The 23,951-nt window shown below is 42.8% G+C and overlaps 1 protein-coding gene across 1 annotated transcript in view; it reads left to right on the top strand.

Moving 5' to 3' along the window:
* The window catches only part of FRK (fyn related Src family tyrosine kinase), an 80,345-nt gene extending 56,612 nt beyond the window's left edge, over positions 1–23,733 (top strand). Inside the window, exons 5-8 of the mRNA XM_084622049.1 lie at positions 6,428–6,586; positions 10,807–10,988; positions 15,152–15,317; positions 22,069–23,733. Of these exons, the coding sequence (XP_084478175.1) occupies positions 6,428–6,586; positions 10,807–10,988; positions 15,152–15,317; positions 22,069–22,280 (719 nt within the window). The 3' untranslated portion in view covers positions 22,281–23,733. The remainder of the gene's footprint in view (positions 1–6,427; positions 6,587–10,806; positions 10,989–15,151; positions 15,318–22,068) is intronic.
* Positions 23,734–23,951: the final 218 nt, after the last annotated feature.

Raw genomic sequence — 23,951 nt, 5'->3', positions numbered from 1 at the left:
CACCAACTTGGCTGTGTTGGCCAGCCACTCCCTGCTAATGTCCATACTGTTTTTATTTTCTTTCCTATGAGATGGCAAAACTATGTCATGGCCAAAATTAGCCTCATTCACTGAAAATAGTACTGCCCAAGAGTAAAACCCCAGGAGAACATTTGTCAATGCTTTCCACTTCAATCCTGGTTCTTAATGCAATCTCTCTGATCTCAGAAGGCAATGTATGTTGGACAGACAGGAAGACAAAGAAGGTCTATTGGGGCATGACTGAAAACACAGTCACTTAAAACCTCAAATGAAAGTTTTAGCAACACATTCTTGTAACTGTTTACATTGTACAGAAAAAGACAAAGTGTCCACTGGGGGCATGCAGGTGCACAAGCATAAACCATCTTGCGTTGAAAAGTTACACTAGGGACTACAGGACGCAGGCCAAGAACAGCAATGTTCAGGCTTCTGGCAATAAGAGTTTTGTCAGCCCACGAATGACACTACAGCTGGGAAATAAGGGTTCCCTTGTCACATTATTGTTTCCAGGCCACAGTGACTATGCTGACTCACCTTTAGGCCAGTCGGCCTGGAGCTATAGAATTTTGTTGAAACAAGCAGTAATCACAACAACTCTAAAAGAAAATAGTAGCAGCAGTTTCTTTCTTCCGAGATTTCCTCATGTGCTCTGTTATATTTTTCTTTATCTTTGACTCTGCCTAACAGAGGCTGTGACTTTTTAGGCACTTACAGGGAAAGAATTGCAACAGATACTCAGCAGGCTTTCTTGTGAAATATGCAGCAGAACACAATAGTACCTTCTTGGACAGTGAATGCAGTAAGTCTTAAAGTTATCATTCACTCCACAGTCTGGTCTTATTGATTCCAACTGTCCATTGGGTATCTGAGACACAGTATACTCCAGTGGGTAGGGCACTAGCCAGGAGATGTTGTTTCTATTCCTGGCTCTGCCAATGACCTGCTGTGCAATCTTGGGCAAGTCACTTTGCCTCTCTTTGTCTGTTTCCCCTCCCAACCTTTGTCTTTTTAGATTGTAAAGTCTTTGGGAATGGGATTGTCTTACTATCTGTCTATACCATACTGAGCTCAATGGGCCTTCTAGGCACTACTGTAGCAATAATAATAATCCCTCTCAGACTAGCGTCCTCCATCTGCCCTGAAACCATTCCTATGACATCACCACCTCATGGACAATTGTCTGCTTCCGAAATTCCTTTTACCCATTTCCTCGGCACACTCTCTTGTTTAATCTTCTTCAGTTCATCCCAACTATTTGACATACAGTATTTCAATAATATTTAATCTCTGTGATCTTTCTCAAAGAAATCTATTGCAGTTTATTTACCAGAGGATCCTTCTAACCAAAACTGAATAAAACAAGCATTTCTGTTCATTTTTATTGGGCAAACTTTACTTTGTTTCTGTGACTTTATAAATAGCATGGAGGTCACTCTGGTGGTCGGCAGATGAGCCCTTGTTTCAGTTTCCCCATACCCTGGGCATAAATAAATCAAAGAAGGCTTTCCAATATTAAAGAGCACCCTCTTTAGAGGGTTTCATTTATTTAACAGGAAAACAACAACATGAAACAAAATGATAGTTTCAATCAGCTACTCCATTGGAACTCTGCCCCTGCAATAATCACTTTTATGTTTTAGTCCCTCTAGCCCTGAAGCACTCCCAGGCTGGATTCCCTGCTAGGAGTTTGGGTCTCTGCTGGGTGTTCAGCCGGATACCAGCGTCTCTTCCACCCCCACCCAATGTGTTGTCCTTTGCTGAGCCAGTCCCTAGTGACTCCCCAGGAAGTCCCATGCCTAGTTCATTCCCTTGGGCTGCTTTGGTCCCTTGCCTGGGAACACTTTCTCTCTGGGCCTCTTCCTTCTTCCGTGAGCCTCTGTTCTTTAGGAACACTGGGTGTAGCTTCCTGCCCAGTTCCCTGAGGAGTGTCTCTCCTCAGGAGGTTCTTCTTTTCTGGGTTTTCTGACTGAGCCCTCATAAGCTTTTATTAGGCCCACGTACTCCTTAGTTAATTAACTGTCACCCGATTACTTAGGTTCTATGTGGGTGAAACCGGACAATCACTACGTTCTTGAATGAGCTCACACAGGAAAATGATAAAAGACAAAGACACCCTATTACCTGTGGGTGAACACTTTGTACAAAATGGTCACTAAATCTGATCTCTCAGCTCTTAGCCCTCATCCTCAAAGGAAACCTGCACCACACTTTCAAAAGATGAGCCTGCGAGCTTAAATTCTTAGTTTTGCTAGACACTAAAAATGATGCTCTTAATAAAGACACTGGATTTATGGCTTATTACAACAATCTGTAATTCACTAACCCCCCTTTTTTGTCCTTTCACTACAAGGGGGCTAACAGGCCACTTCACGTTGAATGGTCCCTGATAATATATTCTAACTACTTATGCTAAACTATCTGTTCCACCTTGCATTTAGCTGTAACACTCTGAGTACCTTTCCCAGACCTGAAGAAGAACTCTGCGTAGTTCTAAAGCTTGTCTCTTTCTCCAACAGAAGCCAGTCCAATAAAAGATATTATCTCATCCACCTTGTCTCCTAATTACTTAGGCCCATAGGTGGATCTGAGTTGACTCATTCTCCTTAGCGGAGCCTGTTACAGGTATTCTGGGTTCCTGATCCCCTCAGGGACTAGTCCCTGTGACAGACTGCTCAACTTCTACCTCAGGCAATCTCTCTGATCCTGCTATAGTAGATATCTCAGATTAGTATATTAATGAGGACAGACTGTTTTCGGCTAAATCCCTACCTGCTTATTATGATTAACTATAATGCAAGAGTTACAAGGTTATGGGGATCAAACAGCAAGGTTTGTTGTTATTTCTAAATAAAAAGTAAGTCTTAAAAGAAAACAAAAGGAGTATATATAGACAAACCAACTATTTATGCTTATTCCAGAGGGAAATATATAGCTAGATAGATACACAAAAGTGTGTGTGTGTGTGTGTGTGTGTGTGTATATATATATATATATATATATATATATACATTCTAAACTGTCCATGGTTATCCCTCTAGCAGGAAGAACTCCATTTCTATCTCTGTTCCAGTTGCTATTTTAAACTGGTTAGATCCCAGCAGCTGGCTTGAAAGAGTTGGGGTGATTTTATGACATTAGTTATATTAAAAAATTCCTTTGTAAAACACTATGTCTTGCCCTGTGGGAAGACTCAGTTCAGCCTTCTCTGTAATAGTGAAGTGACCCTCTGAAATGCAGTTCATAATTTAGTGGTCCCTGAGTTAAAAATGGAGACCAGGACCTTGGATTGGGTCTTGAATTGATCTGGCAGCTGATGAGAAAGTGAACCACAAGAGTCATGTGTTCTTAATTTACTTTAAGAGCAGAACATCTCATGCCACACATATTGCAGCTTTTGAATAGATAGCCTTCAGGGTCAGCTCCAAGGGTAGTGAGTTGCAGTAGTGTAGCCTGAAGGTGATAAACAAATGGATCACCATGGTGTTAGGTCTGTATCTGTCAAAGTTTGACTCAGACTCACAATTTATCAGACCACTCTGTTTTATTAGCAAAGCTTCTCTGCTAATACATTTAGAAGTGAGCCCCCCAAGTGGGGCTTGTGTCTCTTAATTTATACAGCTTGCTGGAGAACAAGAACACTGAAAGGTGAACTGTCAAGTTGGAGGGAGGTTACCAGTGGAGTTCCTCAAGGATCAGTTTTGGGACCAATCTTATTTAATCTTTTTATTACTGACCTGGGCACAAAAAGTGGGAGTGTGCTAATAAAGTTTGCAGATGATACAAAGCTGGGAGGTATTGCTAATTTAGAGAAGGACAGGGATACCCTACAGGAGGATCTGGATGACCTTGTAAACTGGAGTAATAGGAATAGGATGAAATTTAATAGTGAGAAGTGTAAGGTCATGCATTTAGGGATTAATAACAAGAATTTTAGTTATAAGCTAGGGACGCATCAACTAGAAGTAACGGAGGAGGAAAAGGACCTTGGAGTATTGGTTGATCATAGGTTGACTATGAGCTGCCAATGTGATATGGCTGTGAAAAAAGCTAATGTCGTCTTGGGATGCATCAGGAGAGGTATTTCCAGTAGGGATAAGGAGGTTTTAGTACCGTTATATAAGGCACTGGTGAGACCTCACCTGGAATACTGTGTGCAGTTCTGGTCTCCCATGTTTAAGAAGGATGAATTCAAACTGGAACAGGTACAGAGAAGGGCTACTAGGATGATCCGAGGAATGGAAAATTTGTCTTATGAAAGGAGACTCAGGGAGCTTGGCTTGTTTAGCCTAACTAAAAGAAGGTTGAGGGGAGATATGATTGCTCTCTATAAATATATCAGAGGGATAAATACCAGAGAGGGAGAGGAATTATTTAAACTCAATACCAATGTGGACACAAGAACAAATGGATATAAACTGGCCACTAGGAAATTTAGATTAGAAATTAGACGAAGGTTTCTAACCATCAGAGGAGTGAAGTTTTGGAATAGCCTTCCGAGGGAAGTAGTGGGGGCAAAAGATCTATCTTGCTTTAAGATTAAACTCGATAAGTTTATGGAGGAGATGGTATGATGGGATAACATGGTTTTGGTAATTAAATATTCATGGTAAATAGGCCCAATGGCCTGTGATGGGTTTTTAGATGGGGTAAGATCCAAGTTACCCGGGAAAGAATTTTCTGTAGTATCTGGCTGATGAATCTTGCCCATATGCTCAGGGTTTAGCTGATCGCCATATTTGGGGTCGGGAAGGAATTTTCCTCCAGGGCAGATTGGAAGGCCCTGGAGGTTTTTCGCCTTCCTCTGTAGCATGGGGCACGGGTCACTTGCTGGAGGATTCTCTGCTCCTTGAGGTCTTCAAACTACAATTTGAGGACTTCAATAGCACAGATATAGGTGTGAGGTCTTTTTTAGGTGTGGTGGGTGAAATTCTGTGGCCTGCATTGTGCAGGAGGTCAGACTAGATGATCATAATGGTCCCTTCTGACCTAAATATCTATAAATATCTATAAGTTACAGAGAAGTTACAGACAAAAGAAGAAAAAGATTTTAGTCACCACCCTTCGAGATCCCTGAGACCAGTCACATATCTTCAATTACCTGCCACCCTTAACAATCTCCTTTAACAGCTTCCAGTTAACTTAACTAATTGGCCTTCACACCTTCCATTCCGATGCCTGCTTCTTAGACGTGCTGGCTCTATCATAATTGCTTCTCCATTCAAAAGCTAATTGTCCCTGCGTGTGCTCCCTCAGATACTTTGTAACATGTTTTGGCATGCCCTCTCAAATACAATGTATCCAGCATGTCCCTTTACACAACCTTATACTTATACAATGTTATACTTCCACATATCCAAGTGGGTTAGTATAAACACTTATGTAACTGACAATGATAAAAGTATTTCTAGCTATTGCTAATATTTGGGCATCCAGCAGCACTGGCAAGTTGAGTAAAACTGCAAAATTGAATTGATTTTGCCATTTAAGGAATTTCAGAGGCCATTTAAGACAACTCTGCCTGTTTCCAAAATTCATGGTGTGGCATTTTAGTCCCGAGTCAGTGTACAGGATCCAAGAAAGGGGAGGACAATTACCAAACTAACAAAAATTAAAAAAAAAAAAAATTAAAGCATCTGCTCTTTAAGAAGGCCTCCAGACCAACCCCAGTCTACTTCTAGTAGGCAGGCAGGCTTCTCACTTTCACCAAGGCATCAAGTGATGCATAACCCAGTTCATAAGGCCCTTACTTTGGAGCCTTGAGTAAGAGCAACCAACCATGTAATCAGAAAATAAGATTTCTAGAGTCCAGGTTAAGCTAGTGCCCCAGAACCTACAGCCTGTAGTTACCTCTCCCTTGCTCAGCTTCCTTTTCCTGTTTATAGAGAACAGCCCCAAAGGCAGGATGCTCCTTGATTATGTGCAGGCTGCCTTGGCTGTAAACTCTAGAGTGTCCCTTAAAGGGATAACACACCCCACCACAGTCAGTTTTTGGTCTTGGGATGCTTTCTGTGTGAGAGAAGCTTTAAATTCAGTATTTAAATATTCAGTTCTCTGGCTTTTGCATATTAACATAAACGTTTCTTCGAGACGGCGTGTACTGTGGTGTCTTATTTTATAAATTAAATGTCTCTCTCTCTCTCCCCCGCACCCCCATAAGGACTAACCTTTACATTTGTACACCTAGGGGTCATAGCACATGAGTCCTGTGCTCCCAGGCAACTGACATGTTTCACTTCCTAATTGTTTTTTTCAGCTGCACTGATTCATTTCTCTGGTAACTCTGAAGGTTTGTGGTGCTGGTGTGCTTTACAAAGAGATAGAAAATAATCTTAGTGATTCCCACCGGTTGCTGGGCCTCTAACATCAGCTGATTCTTTTTTTTCTTTTCTCTCTATTCTTGCTTCAGATTCAATGGATCCAAAGGACTTCCTGAGGGAGGCACAAATAATGAAGCACCTTAGACACCCAAAGCTTATACAGCTCTATGCGGTTTGCACTTTAGAGGATCCAGTTTATATTATTACTGAGCTGATGAGATATGGAAGTCTGCTAGAATACCTCCAAAGTAAGCAAAACACTAAAAACTAATTTCAGATAGTACTGTAGCTTGTAGTTTAGTAAATGTGCTAAATAAAGAGGAAGAGTGCAGTGCTCTGATTTAATCTGAAGGCTGTAATATTTATTAGGATTGGAGGACAAAAAGGGTTTAGAAACGATTGACTTGTCAAATGACCTAAAAGTAATTGTGGAGAGTGGAGACAGAATTTACAGTTAGGTTCTTACTCACTTTATAGAGGCCCTTGGGCTTTGTGTTGATACTCTATGCCAGGGATCAGCAACCTTTGGCCCACAGACTGCCACGGTAGGTCCCTGGCGGGCTGGGCTGGTTTGTTTACCTGCCATGTGGGCTGAGGGATATGCTGGCCACTGCTTACCGCAGCCCCCATTGGCCTGGAGCGGCGAACCGCGGCCAGTGGGAGCCGCGATCAGCCGAATATGTGGACGTGGCAGGTAAACAAACCGGCTTGGCCCTCCACAGGGCTTACTCTGACAGGCCACGTGCCAAAGGTTGCCGATCCCTGCCCTATACCTAAGGCTAAGATTTAGTCATGGGCATTTTTAGTAAAAGTCCTGGACAGGTCACAAGCAATAAACAAAAATTCACAGCCCTGTGACCTGTCCATGACTTGTACTATATCTCAGTGACTACATTTTTGGTGTTCTGGAGGATCTGGGGGCACAGCTGCTGCTCTGGATGGGGGTTCCAGGCACCCGCTGGTGCTGGGGGTGGTCTTCGGGGCACCCACTGCTGTGCCCACTGGTGCTGGGGAAGGCGGCACAGGACCGCGGCTGCTGGGAAGAACCGGCCCCATTTGCCCAGGACTGCCATCGCTGCTGCTGGCGGGGGAGTCCCGCTGTCCTGGGACTGTCACCGACGCTGCTGGCAGGGGGCCCAGAACTGCAGCAGCTGCTGCAGATGGTGCGGGGAGGCCCTGCCAGCCTGGGACCATCGCTGACTGCTGGTGGAGGGCAGCCCAGGACCACCATTGTTGGGCTGGAGGGCTAATGCAGCTGGCCTCAGGGCCGCCCAAGCTTCTCAGGCAGGTCTGGGGTCAGTTGCACCTGCTGGCTGCAGAAGTTACAGAGGTCCTGGAAAGTCCTGGAATCCGTAACTTCTGTGACCTCCATGACAGACTCGCCGCCTTACCTATGCCTCCAGTTCATTGACCTGAGATAAGCAAGTGTAATAAGTGAAATCCCAACCATAGTCTCCTATGCAGGTATTTGCAGGTGAAACCTCATCATCCTTGATGGAAAAGTAGTAAGGAAACTGGGCTGAACCTCATGGAATTTACATGCCTCTGTCTGGGAATAACCTGTGCAGGAGAGAGTTCTGCCCACTATTCCTAAACATTTAAGAAGTGATGTTGTCCACAACGGTAGAGGTTCACTGATAGCCAGGAAAAATAGTCATTTCCAGTGTGTTACTGAGTCTGGCCACATACTATTGTAAATATGGCAGGATGCAGCGCAGTGCAAATCAGGTGATCATGTTGTCCCTGGCTAAATTTCCCCTCCTCAAAATTTATTCTTCATTTCTTTGTTTTAAACCCCTTCCCAACCTTCAAACATTTTGTTTCCTGCACAGTGGTCTGTCACGTTCTACCACAAAGGGGGCTGTATTATAGTGATGGGCAAGTGATCCTAATGTATAGTTTATTAAAGTGCTTCAGGATCTTTCCTGATGAACACTGCTGGATACATTTAAAGTATAATTTATGATTATTATTATTGAGCTGTCCCCAGGCAGATTAAAGGAACACACCAGAGCAATATTTTCCTATTACAGATATAAATTAAATTGTCTCAAATGTATGAATATTTGTATTAGTTGTGATGTGCAGTGGCCCTGTTGTTGCAATCTTGATATTTAGTGAGGATTTACCAAATCCTGCAGTCTCAAATGGGGGAAATATTTAATATTGAATTTCACGCTGGTAATATGTCTGTCAGTGAGAACCTCTCCTATCTTTTGTCTATTGAATAAGACATTGTGACTGATTGGTGAGATCATGATGCATCCCTGAGCTTTCTTTAATATTTCATTTCCTGTAGTAAATTATTTATAAAAGAGATGGGTTTGTGTAAAATTGTTAGTAACAAGGGACAGGAGGAGCTGTCAAATTTTCCTTACAGGGTAGAGAATAAGTCATGGGTAGGTTTTGTAAATTTATTTGCCAGTGCCTGTAGCTTGAGTGCATCGCCTCGCATTAATATCACTATTTTTTTCAAAAGTACTTGATAGCAAACCTAAATCCACAAAGGCTAGGTTATAAATTTACAATCAGCGATGAGTATGGGGCACTGTGTAGCTGGAAGTGATGAGGAAGGGAATTATGACTCTCAGAAGAGCATAGAATAATTCCAAAACACATGCATCCTCCTAGTCACTCCACTTTAGGTATCATATGTTCCTGAACTGCAACACACTCCATTCATGGATCTATTTTCTTGTCCAACAGACTGAACAATAAGAGTTAGTGTCTGTTGGTATCCACAAATGCAGAACTGCACTGCGTTATATGGTTCTACAATCTGATGACAGATTTTCATGATGTTGAATCATTAAGCTGTAAATTGTCATGTAGCTTGATTTTTCTTTCTGTTTTAAAGGTCATGTCTGCTATTAAACACACGTGTGGGGGAGGAGAAGGGTTTCTGATTCAATAATAGAAGGAAATAATCTCAGTGTTGGATTATCATGACAATTAGTTTAACCTCAAAGAGGAAGTAGGCAGGGCTAATTTAATCATTAAAATTCAGCCTTTCACCTTTTCAGCTCAAAACATACTGATAAGCAGGAAATTCAAGGTTTAGAGATTGAGGAGTACAGTGGCAAACAATAGTGTGGAACACTCTTCCTAAAGAACGACTGCAAGGTCCTCTATATTCGGGCAGATGAACTGCCAGGAGTGAAGAAAGTGATTCAACGCAGTGCTATCCACTGTCACTATGAATCAGTGGGACATCATTAGCCACAGCAGACTGCCAACTGCAGTTGATACTTTTTTATCTTTAATGCCAAGGCAGCTAGGAAGGATAATCCACACTCCTCATTTAAAGAGAGAGCAAAAAATGACTGGGATAGCAGTATCTCATTGGACTATTCAACTTTGGAAAGTTTTTGGAGAAGTGAATTGCTATGCAGATATTTTTCCTATTACAGTAAAGCGCTTGTGTGTATGCTTCTGATGTTGTGGGTCTTGGGTTCAAATGTCACTTATAAGAGTGATGATTGTATATAGCAATGAGTTGGTCACTCCTTCAGGGTTAATCACCCTGAGTGCAGAAGTGTCTGAATTCATCTCTCCCCCAGCAACAGTTAATCTGGCCTAATATGCCACAAAAGGCCTGAATCTGAGTTGTAATTTGTAACTCATCAGTGACATCTCTCGATACCTGCCTGGCCATTTATGGTCTCCGTTATTAAAGTCACTAAGGCTCTTTCCCTCATGTATTGAGCCAGCCTGCTCTGGTCAGGGGTCTTTTAACACTTTGTTTGAGCACCATCTCTGACTGAGCTAAATTAATATTTCAGGAAGCTGTTGATCTTACAAATGGCACAGATATTGTTTCAGCAGATTCTATGAAAGAAGGCATAGTTTAAGGACAACTCAAGGAACTTTATCACTGAGGCAACATAGCTAACAGTAAGAACCACTCAGGTGGATTCTAAAGATAAAACGAAGCTTTTACACTTGACAGTAGCTGGTCAATTGCTATGTCAGACTTGTTTGGGGACACTAGTTCTCATTTGTGGCCTTGCCTCACCCTTCATTAATCTTTGGTTGCCAAAAGTGAATACAAATATTAATTGTTTAACCACACTTTATGATGGATGATTTGCCTGTTGGAAAGACAAATACCTACATGGTCACAAATAGGTAGGTGCCACTTTGTTGGGAGGTGCCTCAACCATCCGAGATATACCCTCAAATCCAGTACTGCATTAGTTATTTGCTCTTTTAAAAGAGCTCCGTCTGGATGCTGAATGGGGGTTGTTTTTAAAGGGGCATGAAACTAACTTCATACCTTTACAGACAGTTGCTTAACCTTTACCGTTCTTTAGGACTCCTTCTTTATTCCATACCTTGATGGTCTTGGTTTACAGTAGAGACACTGGGCCTTTCTTTCCCAACAGCTGACACATTTAAATAACTTGAGAACTCACAGAGACACTGTAAATATTGACAATAATCCCACCTTTTTTTTTCTTTGATACAGATGATGCAGGTTCACAGGTCCATCTGCTTGAACAAATAGACATGGCAGCTCAGGTTGCCTCAGGAATGGCTTACCTGGAATCCCAGAACTATATCCACCGGGATTTGGCGGCCAGGAATGTCCTTGTGGGTGAACACAATGTTTACAAAGTGGCAGATTTTGGACTTGCAAGAGTTTTTAAGGTGGGTTTGGATGAGTTTGGATTTTTTTTGTCATTTATGTAAGAGAATTAGCATGAACTCCAACTATGTAAAAAATGATTCAGAAAATTAAGGGTGTGTCTACTTTGCAAACAAAAGGTGTGTTCTTAACTCAGATTAGCTAATTTATGTTAAAAGAGCAGTGAAGACAAGGCACCTTGTCTTTTAACTCTGGTTAGCAGGTTGAGTTCAACCAAGATCCCCTATAAGCTTTAACTCAAATTGCTAAAGCTGAATTTCCATGTCTTCACTGTTGATTTAACCTGAGTTAATTAACATGGCTGGGATAGCTAACCAGAGTTAAGAACACACCTTTTTTTGCAATGTAGACACACCCTACGAAATGATATGTTAATTTAGGACTGGATTGTAACCATATACTGCTGGATCCTGAAAGTCACAATCCATTCCTTGCTTCCCTCTTGCTGAGGAGAAATGAGGTATGCTAGCATAAGCACCAATTGTCCCAGGGAGTGCTCAGTCCCAGGCCCTGCCCCTGGTCCACCCCTGCCCCCATTTCACACCTTCCCCTAGGCCCCCACACTGCATCTTCTTGCCCCTGTTCTGCCCTCAGCTCTGCCCTCACTCAACCCCTTCCCCCAAACTCCCACCCTGCTCCACCCATGGCCCCACCCCCACTCCCACTAAATGCCTTCCCCCAATACCCCACATCTTCCCCACCTCTTCCTGCCCCCACCTCACCCCCTCCCCCAATACCCCACACCTTCCCCCCCAAGCGTGTCCTGTCCCTGCTCCTCCCCCTCCCTCCCAGCACCTCCTGTATGCTGTGGAATGGCTAATTGCAGCGACTGGGAGGTGCTGGGAGGGAGAGAGAGGAATTGATTGGTGGGGCCGCCGGCTGGTGAGCAGGCAGCACTGTGGGGAAGAGGGGGAGCTTGGCAGCTGGTGGGTGCTAAGTACCTGCTAATTTTTTTCCCTGGTGCTCCAGGGCTGGAGCACCCATGGAGTCGGCACCTATGTATGCTAGCCTTTCTTTGCTGACACAGCTTCCTTCTTCCTTTGCATGGGTAGTGGCTGGTTCAAGGGTGGAATGGACAGAAATGGAGTCAGGTTTCTTCCCACACCTCATCTACCTGCTTGGGTGGGGAGTAGCAGCCCTTTGGCAGCTGTTTCCCTCCTCCCTCCCACGACATCTGATGCAGGGCTTGGCAATGCAGGTAGCCATCACTAAAGAGCAAGGCCTCTCTAGACATCCCCCCTCCCTCTCATTCCCATGTGCTGGCTCAGCAATTCAACATGCTGTAACGATGCTGGTTCTGGCGGGACCCAACTGAGAGTGCCAATTCAGGACAAATTGCTTAAAGCAGGGCAGTTACAGCCCAAGGCTGGGGTTTCTATGCACACCAAGGCAAACCAAACCAGCCAAACACAGAAGACTTTGGTTTCACTCCACTGGCTAACCACAAGTCACACAAGCAATTCCCTTATATGCTCAGTTTCCCAGTATCACCACCAGGGCCACTCGTTATGGGGACAAACGGTTATGAAAACCAATACCCCAGTAAAAGAAAAAAGGTTCTCTTGATCCCAAAGGACCAAGCTGTAGACCCAGGTTAATATACAAAGCACGCTGCTGCCAAATCTTTAGAATCTAAAATCTAAAAGGTTTATTCACAAAAGGAAAAAGATATAGATGAGAGCTAGAATTGGTTAAATGGAATCAATTACATACAGTAATGCCAAAGTTCTTGGTTCAGGCTTGCAGCAGTAATAAAATAAACTGCAGGTTCAAATCAAGTCACTGGAGTACATCCACAGCTGGGATGGGTCAATCCGTTCTTCGTTCAAAGCTTCAGTGTAGCAAAGTCCCTCCAGAGGTATGAAGCAGGATTGATGGAGGAGAGGAGGAGCTGCAGCAGTTTTTTATATTCTCTTGCCATGTGGTCTTTCTTTCTTTGTTCCAAAGACAAGCTGTCCATCACATGGCCTGGAAAAACCTCAAAGTTCTGTCTATAGGCCTGTCCCTGCATACCTTGCTGAGTCACAAGGCATGTCTGCCTTCTCTCAATGGGTCAGTTGTATAGCTGATGGTCCTTAATGGGCCATCAAGCAGGCTAGGCAGAGATGACACCAACTTGTCTGGGGTGTCACCCAGAAGCATAGCACAAGTTTGAACTACAGACAGTATAGAGACAATACTTATAACTTTAAATACAAAAATGATACATGTATATAGATAGCATAATGATAACCAGCAAACCATAACCTTGTCTTAGACACCTTATTTGACCCTCTTTATACAAGATTTGGTGCCACTACAGGACCTTGGTTGCAAAAATGTTCTATAATGGTCCCAGTTCAAGTCAATAACCTCACACATGCTACTCCAAGTTCTTAGTTCCTCATAGAGATCAGATTTTTCTCTACTGTTTAAGAAAGATAAACAGTATATATGGCATATTGAACATGATGTCACTGGGGGTTAAATTAATTAACTAATGGCTTTTCAGTTTAAAGGAGGATTTTATGAATTTCAATAAGTAGCTGAAAATTTCCAAAACCTTTAATTATTTTATTTTATTTTATTTCATTTTATTTTAATTGATTTATATTTTTGCTCTGGAAGGATACAAGAACTTTTATTGCCAGTTGGTTTTCCATACCAAGTGCGATGGTTGTAGAAGTTGTGATTCATAATAGATCTGGTGTTATGCCCTTGTTGTGGTATAAAATGTTGAGCTGATGCTGAAAGTACTCCTCCTCATTTTTGACTCTACTGTGAATATTTTTAGCCTGAGATATATTTCTTTTTAAACTGAACATGTAAATTTTGAGTATTAATAAAGGAGTTTTCTCCGGTATGTGTTTAGGTGGAGGGAGCAATCGACAGTTACTGAAATTTCCTGTTAACATTGAACATTTCTAAACTAGTCACCATATAATATAGTCCCAATAGTGTTTATTTGTAAATACTCTTACTCGTAGGCCAAGGGATTGTGGATTCAGGTTCCATACTAATACTTGTGTAGGAGAGCCCACACAAAGTCCTCTATGCTTTAAGAGGAAGTGAAGCATAGTAAAGATATACATTACTATAATGAAACCAAAGTTTGTTTATACAGATAAGAATGAAGGTCCAGATCCTCAAGGTATCTAAGTGCTTAAATATCTTTGAGGGTCTGGGAGTAAATCTGTGATGCTACCTGCTAGACATAATCTTATGAAGAAGTATATTGCATAATAGCAAGGAAAGAACATATCCAATTTTTGTGGATACTCACAATATTATTTAAGATCTGCATAATCTGTATGTAAGTTTGCATGTTAGAAAAACCTGACAGAGGCTAAGATATGTATGATATGCCCTAGATTCCATTTAAACATTGAAAACATTCTAAAATGTTCCCAAAGGTTGGATGTCCATGCAATAAAACTCTGTAGATGTGGGTCTGTGAAAAGTAAAGGATTAACCCCAGAAAACTTCCATTACTAAAAAATATTTCTCCATGTATTTTTTATATATCCACTGTGAGCTAATGTATTAATTTAAAATCAGTTTGGGTCTGTCTTTCAGTGCTTGAAAACTGGTGAAGTGGTAATTAGCAAAGTCAAAAGCCCTTCAATGCCATCAGTAAATCACAAAACTGAGGTTTCTAAATGCATTAATGCTTGCTATTGCCTCCTCTATTTATAGAAGATCACACCCGAAGGCAGTCTGACAATGCCATCTGTAGATCCAACATGATGCTTGTGCTGCTATTTCTGGCCAACTTATGGAATCCTTTCATGCCAGATTCAGAATTCACAATAGCAGGCCATAATTAAGCACAAGACATTCCAATACTGGGTACTCACTTGAAGTTACAAATGGCTTAGAAAAGCTTCTGTTGAACAAAGATGTTTCTCATCTATAAGATACCAGTTCAATAAAGATGTAAGCACATACTTTAGTCCCACTGAGTTCAAGTGCTTGACTGAACAGGGCTGAGTTAAGCATCTGCTGAAGTGCTTTTGCTGAATCAGATCCTAACTTCCAATGAAGTGGGCTGTAGCCCATGAAAGCTTATGCTCTAATAAATCTGTTAGTCCCTAAGGTGCCACAAGTCTTCCTGTTCTTTTTGCGGATACAGACTAACACGGCTGCTACTCTGTAACTTGGGTTTGTTTTATTTTGTATTTAATAGTTAGAAAATGAAAATGTATATGAAGCTAAACATGAAACGAAACTCCCTGTGAAATGGACAGCCCCTGAAGCAATCCGCTCCAATAAATTCAGCATTAAGTCTGATGTGTGGTCATTTGGAATACTTCTCTTTGAAATAATCACCTATGGGAAGATGCCTTATTCTGGTAAGTATTTTATTTTAAAGTAATATTTGATACACTTCTTGATTATTTTTAATTTTTTTCTTTATTGAATTGGAGGCTTATTCAAGGGTTGAAAATCTAAATATGGAATAAAACATCTTAGGTGACCTTCATTGGGAGCTGCTGGATGTCCCAGACCTCCTGAAAGTTCTCCAAAACCTGTAATTTCCAGCTATTCAAGACTTGGTTAGTTGGTACCAATCTGTGGTTCATAGGCTTAGCTTGTTGGCTATTCCTCTGGGATATCAGATCAATCAAGTACACTGCTGGAAGGTACAATGAGAGAGGCTTTTGTGGACCTGTGTTTCACTGTCTTTATGAAGGTATCACATGGAAGGGGAGATTCCAGTGTGAGATGTTGCACAGGATGTCAGCAAGGAGAAAATGCATGAAAAGAGAAAGAGGGTTTTTGTTATTTTTCCAATTCTGGGCTATTGCAGTGGGGAACGCACATAAAGAGAAGCACAGACTGTACCTGGGCAAAAAGAGCACTAGCCAAGAATGGATTTAACAATATCAGAGCAGAATATGTCTACAGTAGTGTGGGTAGCTGTCATAAATATAAGGGGAAGGGTAACCGCCTTTCCGTATACAGTGCTATAAAATCCCTCCTGGCCAGAGGCAAAATCGTTTCACCTGTAAAGGGTTAAGAAGCTAAGGTAACCACGCTGGCACCTGACCCAAAATGACCAATGAGGGGACAAGATACTTTCAAATCTCGAGGGGGGACGGGGACAAAGTGTTCTGTTTGTCTGTGTGAGACCTTTGCTGGGACCAGATCAAGGATGCAAGCCTTTCAACTCCTGTAAAGTTAGTAAGTAATCTAGCTAGAAAATGCGTTAGATTTTCTTTTGTTTAATGGCTTGTATAATAAGCTGTTCTGGAGGGAATGTATATTCCGTTTTTGTGTCTTTTTTGTAACTTAAGGTTTTGCCTAGAGGGATTCTCTATTTTTGAATCTGATTACCCTGTAAAGTATTTACCATCCTGATTTTACAGAGGTGATTCTTTTACCTTTTCTTTAAATAAAATTCTTCTTTTAAGAACCTAACTGATTTTTCATTGTTCTTAAGATCCAAGGGTTTGAGTCTGTGTTCACCTGTACCAATTGATGAGGATATTATTATCAAGCCTTCTCCAGGAAAGGAGGTGTAGGGCTTGGGGGGATATTTTGTGGGAAGATGTCTCCAAGTGGGCTCTTTCCCTGTTCTTTGTTTAAATCGCTTGGTGGTGGCAGCATACTGTTCAAGGACAAGGCAAAGTTTGTACCTTGGGGAAGTTTTTAACCTAAGCTGGTAAGAATAAGCTTAGGGGGTCTTTCATGCAGGTCCCCACATCTGTACCCTAGAGTTCAGAGTGGGGAAGGAACCTTGACATGATGGCAGTGTGGTGGGATCATTTTGAACCAGAGATCATTTTGAACCAGAAGCACAGTGGATTTTAAAAGATTTTGTAAAAGGTGATTGCAGCTGCAGATTCTGTCTCTCTGCCTAGGGACAGAGCAGCTCCATAACAAAAGGATTTTTTTGTAGGCTGAGAACAGCTATCAGAGACAAAAGGTATCAGATTACAGCACAGCAAAATTTTACAAGCCAGGTTTTTTTTTTCTTTCTAACTCTCGGGTATAGCTAGGTTAAACACAGAGAGGCTAGGATGACAGAATGCAATGTTCAACAGAAACTGGAATTAGCCAGATTGGAAGCTGAGGAAAGACAGAAGAAACATGAAAGATGGGTAGAACTCAGACAGATGGAGATTGATGCACAAGCGGCCAAAGAAAAAGCCAGGGTGGAGACAGAAGAAACTGCCTACAAGAGAGCTATGGAAGCAAAAGAAAAAGAAATGGAAGAGAGGGAAAAAGAGAGGAAGCATGCACTGGAGATAGAGAAGGCAAGGGCTCAGCAGAATATACTGAATAACCCTAACAATCCTTCCCCAACAATCCACAAATGGGAGTGACTGTGTCCACAGTATGATGAATCCAGTGATATTGCTGAATATTTTCTCAGTTTTGAGAGACTGTGCACACTCCATAAAACTCCTGATGCTCACAAGATGACCACATTGGGTGCAAAATTGACTGGAAGAGCTCTGGACATATTCAGTAAGATGCCTACTGATGAGGCTTCTGACTATGATAAATTCAAGGATTTGGCTTTAGAACAATTTCAAATTACACCTGAAACTTACAGAGTAAAATTTAGAGCCCTTAAGAGAGGACCTGGACTTAGTAATGCGGCTTATGTAAACCAGATGACAGATCTGTTTGATAAATGTCTCAAAGGACGGGATGTAACTAGCATTAGAGGAATGTTGGATTTGATGATACAGGAGCAATTCCTGAATATGTTCAAGGATGATATAAAACAGTGTTTATGGGATAAGAAAATGGACTCAGCAGGAAGTCTTGCTTCTTATGCTGATCAATACGAGCAGTCCCAGACCGCCAGAGAGATGGGGCAAACCGGAACAAAAACGGGTGGAGGGAGGAGAGAGGAAAAACCCTGATTGCAGTTGGAGCGGATACCAGAAGGGACACCCTCAGACCATACCCTACTACCGGGGGCAGCCCAAGGCCCCAACTACACCCCAAGGAACACTCCAGACACCTTATCGTCCCACCACACCGTTCTCCAGCAACCCACCTTGCCCCAGTGACCAGTCAGCTGAGCGATGTTTTAAATGTAATGAGCCAGGGCATGTAAAGGCCAACTGCCCCAAGAACCCCAACATATTACAGTTCATTGCACAGGGGTCCCATCAAAGGTCCTCAGGCCCAGATGCCTCCCAGATACCCTTGGAGCGGAGGGAAACTGTGAGTGTGGGCGAGAAGAAGGTCACAGCGTGGAGGGACACCAGAGCACAAGTGTCAGCTATCCACGCTTCCTTAGTGGACCCCAATTTAATCAACCCAGAGGTCCAAGTGATGATTCAACCCTTCAAGTCAAACTCTTTTGACTTGCCTACAGCCAAGTTGCTGGTCCAGTACAAGGGCTGGTCAGGAACGTGGACTTTTGCAGTCTATGATGATTATCCCATCCCCATGCTGTTGGGGGAAGACTTGGCCAATCATGTAAAGCTAGCCAAGAAGGTGGAAATGGTCACCTTCAGCCAGGCTAAGCAAGCTGTCACACTTAGCTCTGTTCTGGAGACTTCTACCAGGACCTGGTCATAGGTGATGGAACCGGACCCCATGCCAACGTCTGCAACAGCAGTAGTGGATCCAGTCACAGAGACCCAGACAAAGCCAGTCCCAGAACCGGAACTGGCGGAACAACCACCACCAGAACCATGGCAACCCAACACCAGAGGGCCCCACCGGACCTGCACTGGCAGCAGCAGATAACCCTACACAAGAGGCTCAGCTGGAGCCTGAAGTCCAACATAGTGTACCAGCAGTTCACAGTTCACAGAAACTGCCCCATCACCTGCATCGCTTCCAGAGGGACCAAACCCAGGTCCTCAATCCAATGAGGAACTGATGTCTCCAGCATCAAGGGAACAGTTCCAGACAGAACAGGAAACAGATGAAAGCCTCCAGAGAGCTTGGACGGTGGCACGGAGCAACCCACCACCTCTCAGCTCTTCTAATTGATCCAGGTTTGTTGTAGAAAGAGGACTTTTATACAAGGAAACTCTTTCCGGTGGACACCAGGAAGACTGGCATCCTCAGAGACAGTTAGTAGTTCCAACTAAGTACCTGGTAAAGCTCTTAAGCTTAGCCCATGATCATCCTAGTGGTCATGCTGGGGTGAACAGAACCAAAGACCATTTGGGAAAGTCATTCCACTGGGAGGGAACGGACAAGGATGTTTCTACCTATATCCGGTCTTGTGAGGTGTGCCAAAGAGTGGGAAAACCCCACGACCAGGTCAAAGCCCCTCTCCAGCCACTCCCCATCATTGAGGTTCCATTTCGGCGAGTAGCTGTGGATATTCTGGATCCTTTTCCGAAAAAGACACCCACAGGAAAGCGGTACATACTGACTTTCGGTACTGTGCGGGAGGGAAGGGACGGAAGCTGCTTCGAGCACTGGCCGGAAACAGGACGGGGGCGGAGCCCTGCTGGCTGAGACCTGGCATACAGCAGGGGCTGCGCTGACAGACCAGCATGGGGAGCAGCCAGCCCCGTGCACTGCAACTTCACCCCACCACCATCCTTGTGCACCCACCCCCATTGTTGGCCACTGGCCCCCACCCACCCACCCACTCACCGCTGGCGGATTGGAGGCTGGTGAGCAGGGATCCAGCCAGCAGCAGGACCCACAAGTACTGATGTTGGGGGGGAAGACAGAAAATACAGGACAATTTGCCCTTTTTAAAGAAAAAGTCAGGACACCTGCAGGAGGGCTTAAATATGGGACTGTCCCTTTAAAAACGGGACATCTGGTTACCCTAGCACAAGGTGTCACTAAAATGATAGTTTGTTATTTTAATTTGTTGTTTGGTGAGGAGAACATACGGGAGGGCAAGAGGCAGAGGAGGGGACAAGGAAGGGGAACTTCCAATTGATCTCCCCTCCTCTTCCCACCACAGCCTATAGCTACACAGGATTTTGTTCTTTGCTTCAGTCACCATGACTTCCATTTCATTTGATCCCAGACTGCCACTCCCTGTGCACAGAGCATTTGCAAATTCAGTTTTAGTTTTTTGATGGTGTGATGGGGGGCTTTACTCACTGCTGGACTGCAAAGCCTTCTGGTGTTCTGGGGATTTGCTCCGTCAGGCTGACATCCCTTCCAGCAGTCTTACTCCATCACTCTGTCTCTCTCTCTCTCTCTCTCTCTCTCTGTGGCCCTTTGTTCTCCCCGGAGCTACAGCTGCCTTTTTCATAACTTGGATCTCCAGCCAGGTCACTATGTGGTTCCTCTTCTGGGGGTGAGTCAAAGTCTCATTGCCAGCAATCTCAGGCCGTCTTCCCATTTGCTGGCCCAGGTGCCATTTCCTCAGCAGCTGGTAGGGAAACCTGGACTTGCCCTCTACTCCAGGTTCCAGCTGATGGGCCCTCTAGTCAACAGCCAAAGTCTGCACTCCTATTCTTTGCTGCCTTTTCCTGAGCCTCTTCTGTACCTTCTGTCTCTTCCCACTCCTCTGAGTTTGCCAGCCCAAACTCCCTCCCCTGATGGAGTAACTGTAGCTTACCTGCCTCTGTAGCCTCAACCACACCTCCCTTCTCCCATGGAGTGACTGTAGACTACCTTCCTACAGCCTTTTTCCATTGCCAGCCTTCTGGCTTTATAACCCTGGCCCTCCTCTGCCCCAGCTGGGCTTCATCAGCCAATTATTCCTTAGCGCTTTCCTCCATGTGCAGCCTATAGGTTCATTGGCCTATTTTACCCTTCAGGCCTTGGAGAGGTGGACGCCCCATCAAAGATGGGTTTCATTCTGTGGAACAAGTAGCAAGGAAAAGACCCCTTGCTGAAAATATAAGGCAAAATAAGGCCCATCGTCTTTGCTTTAGAAAGGCACACTCTGGTCTATGCTTAGCGAAGGCATAGCCTATGTCAACCTTCACATTTGAAAATGTAAGTCCATGTGCCATAATTGTTTGCTTCCTTGATGTTATTTTCAGGACCATCTCCTTTGTAACCAGTCAAGAGAAAAGGTCATTATGAAAACCAGTAGATGCTCTGATTGCTTAGGGAAGGGCTAGGCAATGTTCCAGATAGAGTAGGTCTCAGTGGCTTTTCTAATCCCTTTACCCAGTGGCTTAGATCTTGAGTCCACTCATCACAGGTCAAAGGTGCTTACAACTATTCTACACATATGCTCTTTTCCCATTTCCTCTTACAGCTGCTTGTTAGGCTTTTCTCCGTCAAAACTTTAGAGCCAACGGCTACCCATGACATCAACACTTCAAACTGTTCTCCTACTTGTTCTCAGTAACCAAACATCATTACACCACCACCAAATCAGGAGTGTCAACACAACAAACACATGCTCTGAAATGAGAACTTTTATAGCAAGAGGTTTCTCGCTGGAATAACTTTGTGGCTATTTTAGTTGCTTAGCAGGGGCCCTTTTGGCAGTTTTAGAAAGGTGTGGTGAGAATGTTATACATTCCCACTGAGCAATAAGTTGGGAAGGAATTAAACCAGGGGCACCTATTTTCCCCCCTCTCCTGCAACCACATTTGGTAACTGCCAGGAGCCTGAGTGCTGCATTTAATTTGCAAAAGGAGTCATATGCAGCCATCCTTACTATAATTCAGAGGTGCAGTCCATATTGACAATAGGTTCTGATCTGTAGTGTGTTTAATCCAAGCAGTTTAGCATGTTGGGAGTTGTAGTTTCCATGGGCTGTACCTGTATATTAAAGGAAAGAATGGCAATAGGCCGTATACGAGTCACTCAGCCACACATTGGCCATTTTGGGAATAAACATACACATTTTAATGAGCAAAACTGATACACAGGTAAACATCTGCAAAAAAACAAACAAACAAACAGATCCATAGAACTTTTGAAAATTGGTCTTAAAAAGATTCAGATGTGGCCCTCCATTTGTGCATGTGCATTTTTATGCTCACAAATCACTTGCATGAGCGAGTCTTGTGCTCTGTCCTTGTACATGCACATACACATCAATTTTTACCCCCCAGTTTGGGTTTTGTGTCTGTAAACATTACCATTTTGCATGCACAGGAAATTTGTGCATGCAAAGTCATGCATGCAAAAATTGAGCCACTTTCTGCTAATTTCCTCTTTTTTCTTTTTTTTTTAAATGTATTTCAGGTCTGATGGGCTACCAAGTAATCCAGAAGCTGGATAAAGGATACCGAATCCCTCAACCAGATAACTGCCCAAATAAACTCTATAACATTATGCTGGAGTGCTGGAGTGCAGAGCCCAAAGTACGGCCCACTTTTGAAACATTGCACTGGAAACTGGAAGATTATGATATGGACTCTACATGCTATACTGATGCAAATGCTTTTGTAAAATGAACATCGAGGCAGAGACTGAAGAAAATCAAACAATCAGTTAAATGAGTATGGTATAAAGGGTAAATTTAACCTCAAAATATGAGGGAGAGAGGTTTAAATTATTAGATGAAACTAAGGAATTTTATAAATTGCCAAGGCTATGGTAGTGCTCCAGGACACTAGAGATTTTAATGTCAGCCATTGTCTTGCAAAATTAGGAAAACTGAAATGAGGGGGCTTTTTTGTTTGTTTGATTTTTTTGTAAAATAAGCTCTCTTCTATTTATTATTTAAATAATAGACCAAAAGAATGACCAGATGGATTGTTGCTCAGTAAGCACTGTTGCATTGCACTGTTTATCTTCTAGAATGGTTATTTGTTATTCCTTAGATTGCTGAAGCCAATCAGCTGGTTGCTATGAAGGAATCTGATTACTTTGTTGCACAGCAGGACCTGTGCTTTGAGATTTTTCTCTTCTTTTTTAAAATATCCTGTGACTATAATGCTGGCAAAGCCATATTAGGTGTCTTGATTGTACATGAAGTGCACATGCCTTTGCTAAAGAGGAAAATGAAACAGATATTGGGAAAATAATTAAAATAGCAGCAAAACATGAAGCTTTTTGCTTTGTATACATGTAGTGTATCTCTTATAAAATAATCACAATCAGCATTAGTTGACTAAGGCTAAGACTCAGATAGCATTACAATGTTGATGATTTTTTAAATTATCCACTGAGGTGCATAGGAACATTTTATAATTCATGAATTTTAAGAATCATGAAGCTAGGGTGACCAGACAGAAAATGTGAAAAATCGGGACAGTGGGTGGGGGGTAAAGGAGCCTATATAAGAAAAAGACCCCAAAATTGGGACTGTCCCTATAAAATTGGAACATCTGGTCACCCTACATGAAGTTGAAAAGATCTTTTATAATGAAATAGACATGGCCTTAATATTTTGGAGTGATTCTGCAAAATTCCCAACCTCAGCTGACGCATTTGACAGCACTGTGCTTAGGACCATACATAGACTTTTGAGAAGGGTCAGCAAAATGCTTCTTTCCCCCCTTCTCTCTGTTCCAAATGTATCTGATTTATTTTATATAGCATAGGATGACATTAGGGCCAGCTTCCTCTGCTGCAGGAGAAGTAGAGCGTGGCTGATTATATGCGGGTCTGAGCATTGTTAGCAACATTTAAAACAATTTTTCCAATTCTAGGTAAATTAGCCAGGTGTATGGCTTCTGCTAAATCCCGAGACCCTGAAGGCTTTTGTGTGCAGCATAATTGTGAACTATATTTTCCCTTTCATTTTCAATTATTGAATTACAGAATCCATTGTAGTCTGTAATGTTAATACAACACATACTATGGGCTCAAAATAGGTGTCTAACCACTTTCTCCCAATATCAGATATCAGGTGTCTCTAGGAAAATCCTAAAATAGATATAAATAAATTAAAAGATTCACTAAGCTAAAGTTTGTATGTTTCATTGCTTATTCTCTCTGCCATTTCCTTGTTATTTCCTTCTCCTTACACGTCAAGTCTATTTACTCCATTTCAGTACCCCACACTTTCCCCCCGCATTTGTAATCTATTTTTAATCTCCTCTTTGTCTCATCTCTTCTTTTCTTGGAAAGCAGCATCTTCTTCTTTTCCACATACACCCCATTCTCTGTTGTCCACCCAA

The sequence above is a fragment of the Lepidochelys olivacea genome, assembly GCF_965140295.1.
Source record: "Lepidochelys olivacea isolate rLepOli2 genome assembly, chromosome: 3".
Lineage (NCBI taxonomy): Eukaryota > Metazoa > Chordata > Testudines > Cheloniidae > Lepidochelys > Lepidochelys olivacea.
This window is presented reverse-complemented; position numbering and strand designations above follow the sequence as displayed.